This window comes from Taudactylus pleione, unplaced genomic scaffold, assembly GCF_031769625.1.
Source record: "Taudactylus pleione unplaced genomic scaffold, aTauple2 ptg000043l, whole genome shotgun sequence".
Taxonomy (NCBI): domain Eukaryota; kingdom Metazoa; phylum Chordata; class Amphibia; order Anura; family Myobatrachidae; genus Taudactylus; species Taudactylus pleione.
Genome location: NW_028284445.1, coordinates 18,897,007 through 18,911,972, shown reverse-complemented (window position 1 = coordinate 18,911,972; position 14,966 = coordinate 18,897,007). Strand labels below are relative to the sequence as shown.

The 14,966-nt window shown below is 43.4% G+C and overlaps 1 protein-coding gene across 1 annotated transcript in view; it reads right to left on the bottom strand.

The window, feature by feature from the left end:
• MTMR6 (myotubularin related protein 6) overlaps positions 1-14,966 on the bottom strand; it is a 66,230-nt gene that overhangs the window by 40,148 nt on the left and 11,116 nt on the right. Inside the window, exons 2-3 of the mRNA XM_088460289.1 lie at positions 5,503-5,616; positions 1,651-1,813 (exon numbers count right to left, since the gene is read on the bottom strand). Of these exons, the coding sequence (XP_088316415.1) occupies positions 1,651-1,813; positions 5,503-5,616 (277 nt within the window). The remainder of the gene's footprint in view (positions 1-1,650; positions 1,814-5,502; positions 5,617-14,966) is intronic.

The following is a 14,966-nucleotide window of genomic DNA, read 5'->3' as shown; positions in this document are numbered from 1 at the left end:
CTTGCAGGGAGAAATATAAATGTGATCAGTCGGACATTATTCTAGTCCTTCGCACAGCTAGGCAGACACATACTTTCATTCTGAGCGTCAATCAACCATGTTTGTCTGACATACTTGCCCTAGTTAGTACAGTCACTGCAGGTCTTTAACGAAAAGCAAATGCAGTTATGGATTCACTGTGCCCCAGAATTTGTACCCATGCACCTAGATTTCCACCATGATACATAGGTTTGGCGACATCTGTAGGCAGATGGAAGGAGCTGGTCAGAACGTATTCCCATTGCAGTATAGAAGAGATGCAGCACTGCGCCTTACTTTACATCCCTTGCCGTGCACTTGAATTTTGCAGCAGCTCGGAGACAGTGGGGATTGTCTTATAAAAGAATACTGAACAGTTCCAATTTCCACGCGCTGTGTATCAACAGTTAATTTACTGTCCTAGATATTGAGAAGGTAGCTGAGCGCTTGTATAAAGAACGGGAACCTTACATAAAATCTCTCTCAATATTAGTATGATTTTCAAATCATCTACCTGGTGTTTGGTAGGCCAACTGTCATAGGTCATGCGACTCTCACTTTGGTATGCTCCCCTTTGTAAAGCACTTGACACCATCTGTTAATTGGCGTGCACCAGTATATTACTCTAGCAAAGCCTATGATTTCTTGCTTCCTTTCAACCCTTTCTATCTTCCTCACACAATATTAGTGTTGTTTGTTTGGTTCTAGCCAATTACTCATATAGGTTATGACAGTTTGTCTCTGATTTTCCATGCAATAGAGAGAGACACCAACTTTCTCTTCCCATTCCTATAACCCCCCTTTCCTTTTCTTCCCCCTCGTTTGTTTCCAGGTTGGTTGGGCTGGTGCCTCTACAGCAGTGTAACTAATAATACATATACACCATTTCCAAAATATAGGTTACGTTAGTTTATATAATATATTATATATAAAAAATCACACCCACTCTAGGGGGGAGAGTCAATTGTTTATAAGACGGATGGGAGAACCCATTCACTGCCAGCCAATCAAACTTGGTCAAAGTGGGAAAACACTTGTGATTGGCTGGTAGTGAAGTAGAGTCCTGGAGTCACCCCAGCTTTGATACAATTGCTTTGCTGGTTCATACTGTGAGAAGGAGGTTATTTATTCATGGGAATTTATCGGCGCTCATCCCCTCTTTGGCCACAGCATCCGCAGGAAGTTGTGACCTTGCATGTAAAACAACTTTATTCAAAATGTAGCGTATTACCTTACACAATACTCTTGTATTTTATATTTGACTCGATAATATTTTTCAGACTATTGATGATATATGGCTTTCAAAGTAGAGGCATGGAATTACTCATTTATAATGCTTGGGACTTCAGGCTTGTCAGATAAGGATGTACTCAAATATATTTTGAAAAACGTCTGGCCATTCTCCTCCCAAATAAATGGTTTAGCAGTGCTCCTCACAGTGCCTTTGGATATGGTTGCCAGTGATTAGATCTACATGTATGACCTCCTCACTAAGCAGCAGAAATTAGCTTCTTTTATTTATGTTTTTAGAACTTTATGGTTACTAGATTGCTGTATAAGAGATCCGATTCCTGTATCCAAATTTGTGCCAAATGCTTCACTGTATAGACTTACTCATTAAAGACTCCTCACCTGGCTTTGAAAGTTGGAGCAGAGAGTTGTAGATGTCGTGACAATCTCTCTCCCTGGGGACCACAAAATGGACCACACGGAAGTTCTTGCATTGTATCACCAGCGGGCAGCCAGTGGTAGTGAGGGCAAGTTTCTCCACAGCCGCAATGTGATGGTGTAAAATCTATTATCAACAAAAACACGTTTTAAAGTGAGGAACGACAAAAACTCTGCCTGGTGTATATGTCTACGGTTTTCAACTATCCATTTCTTTATATATATGGGCTATTTTGTTTCCATTATAGAATACACAAGTGATGCTAATATGTATACATTTCTGTAAATTATATACAGTATTTATATCAGTGGCCATTTAAGAAATAAAGCACCCCCTACTGTAAATTACAAATATTCCATGACACCTCTAAATTTCTTTATATGGTGCAGAACTCCATGTGATTTATAATATCCTTGTAGTTTATGCTAAGGCGATTATTATCTATTAACTTAATTGTGACCTCTAATATCCATATAATGAATGGTACTGCATATATATTATCCACTGACTCCCTTGTGACTTATAATATCCCTATAAATTATGGTAGGGCATACATTATACTGTGACTCTTCTTTACTTATAGAAAGAAAGTAGAAAACACCTGGCGCTAATCCTATATGGATTTAAAAAGGATTATATTACTGATTCTGCAGCTCTTTACATTGGAGATCTACTCAAACATCTCCTATCATAAACCAGAGAATAGAAAAAAGAGGAAAAGAGCGCTGAATACAGCAATAATATTTAGTGACAATTTAATAGTATATGAAAATTATTAATATATAAAATCTCCAATATAGATAATTATGTACATATATAACAATTGCCAGCCAGCAAAATTTAGATCATAATTGAATAATTCAGCACACATATATTATCCACACAAAAAAATACAATTGTATAAATGTAGCACATAAAAATAAAATTATATAAAAAAATCTCCCTTATGAGGAATACTGAGCAATGGTTGGATTTAAAAGTCTCTCTTGTTATAGAAAATAATATAGCTTTACCAGGATTGACACCAATAAGATTGTATCAAGTATCAACAAAAGTTGCAAAAAACTATGTAGCCCAATAAGGATTCCTTTTCATTCTAAAAACCCTTAAGGCAGAGCTGTAGAATCCTGCAATTCTAATCAGGTGTAGATTCCTTTTGATAACGCTTGTTCTTTGTTTTAATTAGTTCAACTGCTTCACCTGTAATTAGCTCAAGGCAGCTTGTTGATTTTTATATAGTGTTTATAATGCTGCTGCCCTTTAGATTGATAAAAATACCTTATTCTTTATAAAAATGTTCAGTAATCCTGTTAATAAGGTATATTCAGCTACTTAGCTGTAATTATTTCCATGAGAGATATATTCAGCTATTTCGCTGTAATTATTTCCATTATTATTTCCAGTATTACCAGGGTGATAAGCCCATAAGTGTAAATGGTTCACCTGACGGTCTGCCCGCTGCCAGAGTCTGTGACTGTATCGCTCATCTCTAGGGACAGCCCTGCACTCAAAAAACGCGTTTCTCCGCCTCTAGCTTCAGCGGCTTCCTCAATCAGTCAATAAAATAAAAATATATATACAAATATTTTAAATAATAAATACTTATAATATAATACAGTGCAAATAAAAACATATTAATATGTTTTTATTTGCACTATTTATTATTTAAAATATTTTTAGATATATTTTTATTTTATTTTATTACTTTATTTCTATTTTTTGCAATGTATCAAGTTTTTTCTAATGAATCCTCAAGAATTGTACTATATATATAATAACATATTGTATACTGGATTAAAGATCACAGTCTCATTATAACAGACTACGAAAAATCTGGCTATGTATTGACATATTCAAAGTACATGCTAAAACCTATGGGGATGCGAGTAAGTCCTGATTAATGAAGGAAGCTACACATGTGCATATTCTGACTGACAAATAAAAGGAGGGTCCTGCACAAAACGGAGACATGCTGACTGATGAAACCGCTGAAGCTAGAGGCAGAGAAACGCGTTTTTTGAACAGTGCTGGCTAATACGGATGCACATTCACCGTCTGTGTGCCATACAGACAGCTAATCTTTGGAGACGAGCTATTTAGCCCTGAGCGCTATTACAGGCTCAACGCCAGACGACCAGGTGACGTCGAACAGAGGACTTCTGTCTGCTGAATACACGCTCGGAGGGAACGAGTGCAGGGCTGTCCCTAGAGACGAGCGATACAGTCACAGACTCTGGCAGCGGGCAGACCGTCAGGTGAACCATTCACACTTATGGGCTTATCACCCTGGTAATCTTTCTCCCTCTTTAAACATATGGCCATGGGGGATAATTGTTAAATACTGCAAAATTACAGGAGAAGTGAGGAACAGTGTCTCATGGAAATAAGTACAGCGAAATAGCTGAATATATCTCTCATGGAAATAATTACAGCTAAGTAGCTGAATATACCTTAATAACAGGATTACTGAACATTTTTATAAAGAATAAGGTATTTTTATCAATCTAAAGGGCAGCAGCATTATAAACACTATATAAAAATCAACAAGCTGCCTTGAGCTAATTACAGGTGAAGCAGTTGAACTAATTAAAACAAAGAACAAGCGTTATCAAAAGGAATCTACACCTGATTAGAATTGCAGGATTCTACAGCTCTGCCTTAAGGGTTTTTAGAATGAAAAGGAATCCTTATTGGGCTACATAGTTTTTTGCAACTTTTGTTGATACTTGATACAATCTTATTGGTGTCAATCCTGGTAAAGCTATATTATTTTCTATAACAAGAGAGACTTTTAAATCCAACCATTGCTCAGTATTCCTCATAAGGGAGATTTTTTATATAATTTAATTTTTATGTGCTACATTTATACAATTGTATTTTTTGTGTGGATAATATATGTGTGCTGAATTATTCAATTATGATCTAAATTTTGCTGGCCGGCAATTGTTAGATATGTACATAATTATCTATATTGGAGATTTTATATATTAATAATTTTCATATACTATTAAATTGTCAATAAATATTATTGCTGTATTCAGCGCTCTTTTCCACTTTTTTCTCTTCTTTACTTAGCCTTAGAATTTATAGTAAGGAATATATAATTCCATTGGCAAGGAATAGGTTATCCCATGTATCAATGTTCTAATTTTTGGATGGATATATTTTTTTTATTCTACGCAAGTGAATCTTATATTACTTTTTATTAAATAGATTTTTTTTCTTATGTTTGTTATAAATGAAATAGCAGCCGCACTGGCTACTGCATGCTAGCGCTAGTATGGTGTGGTCTGCTGGCAGGAGCCAGAAGAGCGCCTATATATTTGCAGCAGTCTCTGTGGTCCTGCCAACCTGCCAGGTTGCAGTAGACAAGGTGGGAAATAATTACAGAACATATAAGGATTTGGTAATGCTCAGACGGGGAGATGAATCTAATCTTGGAGAAAGTATAAAACCAACCAGCTCCCGTCATACAGACGGTTTGAAAAAATGACTGTTAGGAGCTGATTGTTGGGTACTTTATCCATGTCCAAGGTTTGATAAATCTACCCCAGAGTGAGAATGGGCGTCATGACATTGTGCAGATAAGCTACACATCAGTTTTTAGGAGGCACTTATAGCATCAAGGTTGCCTGAAGAGAGGGAATGGGGATTGCGCAATGTTGCTGGCACTTTTGCTATGCAATGTGGATAGCAAATGGGCTATGTGAAGTAAAACTGCAATGGTGCTTTATTGCTGGTTCAGTTTTCTACAGCAGAAGAGAGGAGGATATTGATTTCGCCTAAGCAGAGCAGAGTTATACAGAGTTACATACCCAGATTTCTCTCTGTGAATCTATGAACATTAAGTGGGTGGCTGTGAGGTACAGAGTTCCTGACGAGAACCTGTTGTTAGGACTGAAACGATCCAATAACTTCACCTGCTCCACCTTCAAGAACAAACAATAAAAAACACACGTCACTGGCTTTCCTCGTATTATGACTTGTAAAAACACGGACATTTACATGTCTCATACCAGAAACAAATACTGTACATGACCCACCACCCCCCCCCCATCGACCTCTGCACAGAACAGTCACAGGGCCCAGCACCATATAGGGCCTTGGATCCAGAAGAATCATGGAAATATCCTTACTTAACCCCTTACCAGAGAATGGTGTACTTTGATAAGCAATTATGAAGCGCATGTAAAATAAAAATAATTGTGAAAAATTAGATGGTGCACATTCACGGCTTTATGTGCGTGTAATTTGCGCTGCTGCATATTATTTAGAACTGTTCCGACTACATTTCTTGACCGATGTCAACACAGTAGAAAATGTAAATACATCTCAATGGATGCATGGTTAACACAATGAGATGTGGTTAAGACTTATATGTGTTTCCACATGTGTTTGACTTGACCAGGATAGCTTCGTATTATGGCACAGGCGCATGTATAAAAGATATTGAATTGTGAATGCATACATAAAAGCATTACGGTTTATGGGGTCAGGTAGGGTTGAATGCCATTTTGCAATTAAAAGCAGATGTAAAATGCTCCCCCCAAAAAATGAAGCATTTTGTTTATCTTGCAGAGTCGTCTACATCTCCACATGCGTCCACCGCCGTGCAAGTGCGTATTTTGCACAACGGACTGGGCACTCCGAAGTGATGACACCCCCTGGCAGACATTTCAACTTTGTTGTAGTCTGCATGGGACGCATTGGAGTGAACACCCTTATAGTGCTCGGCCAGAACTTGCACGGCCCCCTCCTTCGTGCATTCCGTCTCTCTGCGCCAGGCCTCGACAAATCCCAGGGGCCAGGTTGCCATGGCTACCAGATTTTGCTGCCTGGCCACTAGATTTTGCAGTGAGGGAGGAAGCAGATCCTCATCAGCTCCGGCAGAGATTCGTGCCTATAGTATTGCGGTGTCCATATCATGCACAGGAGTGCATGTGCTGAGTGTCGCCTGCGGTGACTGCTGTGCCTTTGTCCATCCCGGCCTGCACTGACTATTCCTCTCCATCCTGGCCTGCTCTGATCCCTGTGTCTGTCCCAGTCTATGCAGATCCTCATATACGTCCCGGCTGTCTACTGTCTCCTATCTCCGGCTGCATAAAGCTCTACGTAGTAGGATCTATGGTGTGACCACGAGGGGGGGTTTTTGTTGTACCTTCTAACACCATGATTTTATGTGAAATGAGGTCCGTTATTACTGGAGGGCAGGGCTGTCTTAACAGCAGTGTGGGCCCTGGGCAAAGCAATGCACTGGGGCACCTACCCATCCATTCACGGGGAAAAATTGAAATGGTCAATAAAATTAAACCTTTAGATTTAGTAGTACTTTCAACAAAATCAGTTTCAATATAAAAAAAATATATACCTTTATTAAAGTAAATTAGTTCTATCTACCAAAATGTGGGGTTCCCACCAATTATATTGTATCTGCACACTATGGGGGTGACGGTCGGACGCAGGAAGAGTATCGTGCGAAAGCATTCTTTGTTTTCCCTCTGTGTGTGTATTCAGGGATCACTGCGCATACGTATCAATGAAATTGCATGGAGATCCATGCAATTTCGGTAGGCTTTTCTGAGTGGTAACTGGGAGGGTGGCTAACAGACGGGGACGTGTTGGTGACTGGATCTATAGAGGCAGTTGCGCTGATTATAGGCAGGTGCAAAATCTGTTGGCGAGGCCGTTGGTCCGCTGATAGTGCATTATTGTTCACATATCGGCAGATTCACGTTGCTGCTGGTGGGTGTCTCAATAGATTGCCCATTGGCCGCGGCATTAAAATAGATACGCAGTAGCAGCTGTGACAAAAGTCGCAGACGCTACTGTAACTGCGTCCGTCTCTGAATCACCCCCCATATGCTATGCAGAACCATGCCCCCAACCCCTTTTCTTTTCTAAATCTTGACTAACTGTCCCTCTACTAATATCAGTTTTGAGCAGTGTTCTGTTCTCCTTCAGGGACAGGCTGGGCACTTGTATAGGTAGGTATATATTATATATACACACACACACAGTGGTCGAAGTGGAAATTTTTAAGTGGGGGTATGAAAAACACACACACATAGGCCCCCACATGAAACACACACACACACACACACACTAGGCCCCCACAGGCAACACACACACAGTAGGCCCCCACAGGCAACACACACACACATAGGCCCCCACAGGAAACACACACACACACACACACACAGTAGGCCCCCACAGGCAACACACACACATAGGCCCCCACAGGAAACACACACACACATAATTTAGGCCTCCACAGGAAACTGGCCCAGTGTGATGTAAACCATTGCCCAGTGTGATGTAGTCTGAAAGGCACAGCCAGCCTCCTCTGGCCACCCATGACATGCCTCTACAATGCCCTGGCCTTTCTCTATTACTGACCGTGCTTCCTGCAGTGCTGTTGATCCGTTGCAGCTGCTGTCACCAATGTCCTTCCCAGGGACGTATCAGCAGTCGAGAGGAGAGGAGGGGGAGAGCAGGGACTGGAGTTCTGCCCACCCGCAACCCTGTGAGAGCCAGGAGCAGCATCAATCAAGTGAGGAGGTCGGGAATCGGGAGGAGAAGAACAGAGGGAGCGGAGAAGAGGTGGGGAGCAGGGACCGGAGTTCCATCCAGCAGCAACCCAGGAGCAGCAGCAGTCAAGGGCCGTCCGGCCCTGAGAGCAGCAGAACTTCAGATTGGACGCGGCGTTATACAGGGTAGGTGGACTAGGCGGGCGGCACTGCAGGGCTCCGGAGTGTGTGGCTGTGTGACTTCTGCAGCCATGCACTTGCAGTGTTCAAGCCACTCCCCCGCTGTACAGCCGCTGACGGTATTGACTACAGACATAGGCAAACTTCTCTCAGCAAGTTCCAGGTCTGTTTGTGCAAATCGAAGTGCCGGGGGGGGGTAGGCATCTGGTGGATCGGAGCACTGTGATTAAAAAAAAAAAAAAACACAAACTGGCCGCAGCTGCAGGGGGGCTGGCGGGCCCTTGGGCAGCTGCCCAAAAAGCCCAATGGAAGAGACGGCCCTGCTGGAGGGTGGAGCAGGGAGCTGTGCAGAGCAGTGAGGGAGCCTCCATTTTACTGTATCCATTCTACTGTGAACATTTTGTATAGTATAGTGTGTATAACAGTTGTATAACACACAGCGCTGTGCTCCTCACTCACTCCTGTAATTTTTTTTTGGGGGGGGGGACAGTGGTCTGGCTCCTACACTTTCATCCTGGCACCTAGATTTTAGAAAAATTTGTCAAGTCCCGCTATAACGAATAAAAGAAGTACGTGCAAAATGTTTCCAAATTTACAGGCAAGGACGTGCATAAATAGTACAAAAAAAGGCATTTGATCCAAAAAACAAAACAAAAACATGCTTATCCCCAACCCTGCACGGATTTTACCTGCATTATAACATAATGGGGCCGATTCTGTGTCAGATGAAAAGTTGCTGTTATTGCGGGAAGCAGCGGAGAGTATCCGTAGGGCTAATGCGAGAATCCGTAGAAGCGGGAAGTCGCTCCGCCCAGTGTTTTTCTGTCCAGAGCTGCAACAATATCATTAGTATCTGCACTTGCACCACTCCATGCTGGGTGCAAGAGATCCACCAGAAACCGGAGTCTTCACTGGACGTGCAACACACCCACAATACTCTTCATGAATCAGATCTCTTGTGCCCGAACGTTGCTCCGAGATACACCCATTTCAGAGATTTGCAAAACCGCACAAAGTAGCTTCTGAGTGTACACAGTTTGGTAAAATTCGCTATTTGTGGCAAAACAACTGCCTCTGACTCTGGGCCTGATTCAGACCCGCTCACAAGCGGGTCAATGTTGGCCAAGTGCGCATGCGCACGAGGGAGCCGGCTCCGTCGTGCGCATGCGCGAGACCCGCATAGCGACGGGCAAGCCGTCGCTATGGGTCTCGCTACAAAGGGGGCGTGATGTCGATGTTGAGTGACAGCACGCCCCCTTTGGTGGGCGTGCCGGGGGCGTTGCTGCCCAGACGGAGGCGTTCCCATGGGAACGCCTAACGTCTGGGGCCGGCCCCACTGACATCACAAATGATAGAGCCAAAAGCACTCCAGGGCTTGCGGCAACGAGACCCTACCACACGGGTCTCGTCGCAAGCCCGATGGTCGCGATGGTCCATCATTTTGGACGCTCACTATAGCTGTGAGTGGTCACCCACAGCTATGCCAGCAGCCAGAAGGCCGCTCTAAAAAAAGAGAGGGAGGGCACCGATTCAGAGCGAGCGCTCTGAAAGAGCGTCCAGCTCTAAATCAGGCCCTCAGTCCGAATGTGTGTCCACAGTTAAAAATGCAAAGAAATTCAAAGTCTCCCAACAAAATGGAAGCGTCTGTCAGATATTTGCGGAGATCATTCTGAATTAGCATATGAATGGAATCTAGCTTCTCAGTACAATGTGTTGAGCGCAGGGGCGGAAATACAGGAAACAATAGAAGGCGGTCACCTCCAGGCACTAGCCCTGAAGTGGGGGCACTGACTTCTTCCATTACTCCACGGTCCTACCTCTCCCAGGGGCCCTACCCTGTAGTCCAGTCTCTAGGGATGAATCTCCAGAAAGGAAACAGCACCAACGTACAGAAAAGGGGCAGGGGAGAGCGTAGATTACATGGCCCCTGGCTCCTTTGTTGGTTCTTCCCTCACACACATGGGTCCTGCCTACTCTGCTGTTGATGTGGGAGCAGCAAATAGCAAGAACGAAAGATCCTGATCAGCAACAGGTATTGTTTGCATGCTGATGTGATGGTAGTTAATTGGGGAGAGCTGTGTGTCTGGGTGCTGCTGAGAGTTGCCAGTGAATGTAGGGGAGAGGGTGTGTCTTGGTGCTGCTGGGGTGTTGGCAGTGAATGCAGGTGGATTGGTATATCTCTGGGTGCTGCTGGAGTGTTGGAAGTGAATGCATAGGGAGGAGAGTGTAATTGTGAGTTGCTGGGGGTGTTGGTAGTGAATGCAGGTTAGGGGGAGTGTGTGTGAGTGCTGCTGGAACCGGGGTGTTCGTAGTGAATATGAGCAGAACTTAGGTTACTACTTAAAACTTTACAGCAAAATTATATTTCCACAAAGGAGGTGCACAAGTGTCATTAAGTTTGAAGAGAAACATGTAAAACAAGCAGGAAAGAAAACAAATTATGTTTATTTAAAATCATTATTAATACATTGCATCAGCCAAATCTAGTAGTGAAAGCAAAGTTTGGGATGTTCTCACACTCATTAATACTTAGAATTATTTATTGCTGGCTAGATGAGGGCTCCTATTTCTGAGCTTCATGCAGACTGAGATGAACAGAGAATAACCCATGCGGCGGTAGTAAGTCAGCAATTATCTGAGCAATACAACATAAATAACCACAGGAGTCTTTAATGTGTAGGCGACTAGACCTCATTATAAATAAAGAGATTTATGCATCTTTCCCACAGAGCACAGGAGCAGTGGCCATCTTATTACACTGATGTTACAGGTGAATCTTTTCACTTTTTCCCCATGTACAGGTGTGTCCTCATACACGACTGCTGCAGTCACGCCAAACAGCCCGTCTCGGCATGCCGGTTCCATGCGACTCGGCTTGCGCTTAGCATCTTTTTTACCTGAAAATGCATCTTAAAAGTAATGCGATGCAACTAAGACACACCAGGAGACTGCACGGATTAATTTGAGATGCAATACATGTATCTTAAAAATGGGTCTGTAACTCCCATCAGGTTTTTGGACTAAAAACAGATTGGAATAAAAATCCCACATCTCTTTGACTTTCTGGTCCTGGGACAACAGCTCCCTAATCCAGAAGAGGGATCATTGCTTGATCTAAGGCCAGACATTTCTGTCTGTCGTTTGGTAACTTATTGCTCTGCGTGTCGGGAGAGCAGCCAAATCTGTGGCAGGCCGTTAGCATATTTTCGCAGCTGTGTTCCGTGCGGAATCGCAACTACGATCGCATTAGCGTCAATCTCTGAATCAGGCCCTGAGCCCTCTATTAATAGGCCGAAACCCGGGAATCGGTAAAGGCATGGCCTTAGATAAATGAGCTACATTAAGTCCCCCCTTAGTGAATGTTCTCTGTAGGCTATCACATTGTTAAAAAAAAACCTGTTTGGGATCTGAAACTACTATCTGGATTAAGTCATGGTTCAACTATCAATTCTGACAATTGTCAAGATGAAGTGAATAACTCAGATCTTAGGTTATCATTAATACTCAGAGGAAATCTTGGTTATCGATATCCTACGGTCCAAACTTGTCGAACTGATTTGACCAGGTTATACATTCCCTGAACAGCTGGTCCTTTATCTATGAAGGATACTGGACCCTCAAAATTAGAACCATCCTGATCATCTTCCACTTCCGAGGAAACCTTAGACTCGGAAAACCCAGCCAAGTGCTCCATAAGCTGTCGCTTATGTATCTTTGGCTCGGATAAAGACGACAACTTCTTTAGCAAAGAGAACAATCTTTCCAGCCTAAAGGAGTCCTTTTCTAATCCCCTGGCCCAACATGGGACTTCCGAGTACCTCAAGATCCTGGACAGGTCCATCTGTGTCACACCAAACTGTAAAAAAGAAAAATATACACCAGCTAACCTAGTGCTTACCTACTCTTAAAGGGAATGGAGGGAAGAAGCCTATATCTCCTAAAAAAAAGTTAACCTATGAAGTACCAGCTCTTTATCCCTCACTACACCCCATGGTCAAGAGATGTCGCCCAGCTGGAGGAAGAAGAAATAGAAATTGAATCTAAATTTTCCCACCTAGTATCAGCATCATCAGTTATTTGTTATGCACCAATCTGCGTTGTCAGATAGCCAGTAATACAATAGATAAGATTAGAACAAATACATATACAGTTGATGAAGTAGGCACAGATGTGAGCAGAAGGTAGAGCTTACAATCTAGAAATATTTCTATAGCAACCTTTGTGCCTATTAAGCAGGTTTACAGTGAAAAGCTCTGCCAGGAAAATACAGTTTCCCCATATAGAGTATAAGATAACCCATTATGTTGATTTGTGTCACTCTGACCTAACCCTTGCTGTGCAGGGATACGGGTTGGAATAATCGAGTATAGCCACTGTACGTTGCTCTGCAACCCTCCTTCCTGACAACACCTCCATCTTTTGATTGGAAAACATTTCATGCCGACCATCCAAGAACATACTTCTACGCTTATCTGTGCTGCTAATTTCCGGGTAATGGTGTCCCAGTAGCATGGCTTCTCCCTGAAGTACTCCACGAATTGAGGAGACGGGGCGAGGTCTAAGGGCCTGAAATAGAGATGGACGCTAAAGCAATTTTCACGCAGATCGAGCGATTATTTGCCATTGCCCATAAGCCACACTGCGCGTGCGCAGCAGTCGCATTGCGATTGCGGGAGCACAGTGGATCCCATCATGAAGTGACTGACAGGTTGTCAGTGTTTGTGGGGTGATAATGGGGAGTGGTCAGAAAACCGCAGGCGTGCATATCAGTTTAAACCCCGATACATGGGCGTACATAAAGTAGCCACTGCTATTTCATACACAGCTCTGCGAGTCAGAGGCGCACCCAAGGCTGCGGCAGGTCAGACCTGCCTCAAGGCCAAGATGGCCACCGATTTTTACACAGGTAAGAAGGCAGCAGTGGGCGTCTTTATGCTCAGGTGATCTTTGCTAAAATTATTATATTTTCGCTGCTGCGTTGTGTATGTAATCGCAGCTGCCATCGCATTACCGCCCATCTCTGAATCAGGCATTCTAGGCTTCCGAAGACGGTGACACTTTGCCGCCCAATTACCAAATAGTTAGAAATGGTTGGGTGTACTCCCGTTGATGATCAACTTTCATTAACCCTTTATAATTATTACAGAGAAAATATGCATATATCTTCAATATCAAACTGAGGGCCTGATTCAGAGCCGGACGCTCTAACAGAGCGCTCGCTCTGAATCAGGGCCGGCCTTCTGCTTTTTTAGAGCGGCCTCCTGGCCGCTCGCATAGCTGTGGGTGACCACCCACAGCTATAGCGAGCGGCCAGGAAGATGGTCACGATGGTCAAGACCATCGGGCTTGCGACGAGACCCTTGTGGTAGGGTCTCGTTGCCGCAAGCCCTAGAGTGCTTTCGGCTCTAACAGAGCACTTGTGATGTCAGTGGGGCCGGCCCCAGACGGTAGGCGTTCTCAACATCGACAGCACGCCCCCTTTGGTACGAGACCCGGAGCGACGGCTTGCCCATCGCTATCCGGGTCTCGCGCATGAACACGACGGAGCCGGCTCCGTCGTGCGCATGCGCACTGGGCCACCATCGACCCACTTGCGAGCGGGTCTGAATCAGGCCCTGAAGCTGCTGCAATTGCGGTTAAATTAAATGTTGCATTCATCCTTGCTGTCCAAGAGTATATTGTTTCATCAAAAAAAGAGCTGGAAAATGCTACTAGGTCAGTGTCCAGAAATCAAACCTAAACAATTTAGGAAGGACAGATGGCTCAATACTTCAATGACAACAGACTGACTTAAGCAATAAACCTGACCAGTACTTGCATCCATCACCAACATACCATGGAGACGCCAATTTTGTAGAACGAGCCAACATACATGACAATACAGCCTACTAATTCACTAGAAACCTGTGACATCACTACAGCATAAGGCAACCAGGGAAATGCTGGAGTCATCATTACATTTACAGCAATAGTGGTCAGTACTGTACAGCAGTTATAAGGTAGATTGGGATAGTGTCTAAAAAAAAAAAGATATATATATATATATATATATATATATATATATAAATAAATAAAAGGTACTCTAAAAAGGGTGGAGAGAAACGGAAAATAAAGAGGATAGGTGGACTCTTGTAATAACTAAACATAATGATAAACGGGTGTGGTATGTTTGGTCACCAGTTATGTCGTAATGCATCCTGCCAACATGGTAGAAATTCATGTCAACAGTGACCGACAAGTTGTCATGATAGTCTTTCAAAAAACCATCCCTGGTGGTCCTGTGATGTCTTACCTGGTCCCGGTGGCAGCGACGTCTCCAGCGTCATCTTCCGGGTCCTGGCGTTGCCCGTCTGTAACCCCAACCTCTCATGCCTAACCGAATGCTCTACTACCCCCCACCCTCCTCTGTAGCTTAACCCTCACCAGCCAGGCGGCCCTTAACCGTTGGCATTCTGAGAATGTCGACATTTCACATGTCGAAACTGTTGACACTGTGTCGACATTGAGAATGTCGAAAACGTACCTTCGATATGTTGAACCATGTCACCGTTCTAGTGTCAATATTATGAATG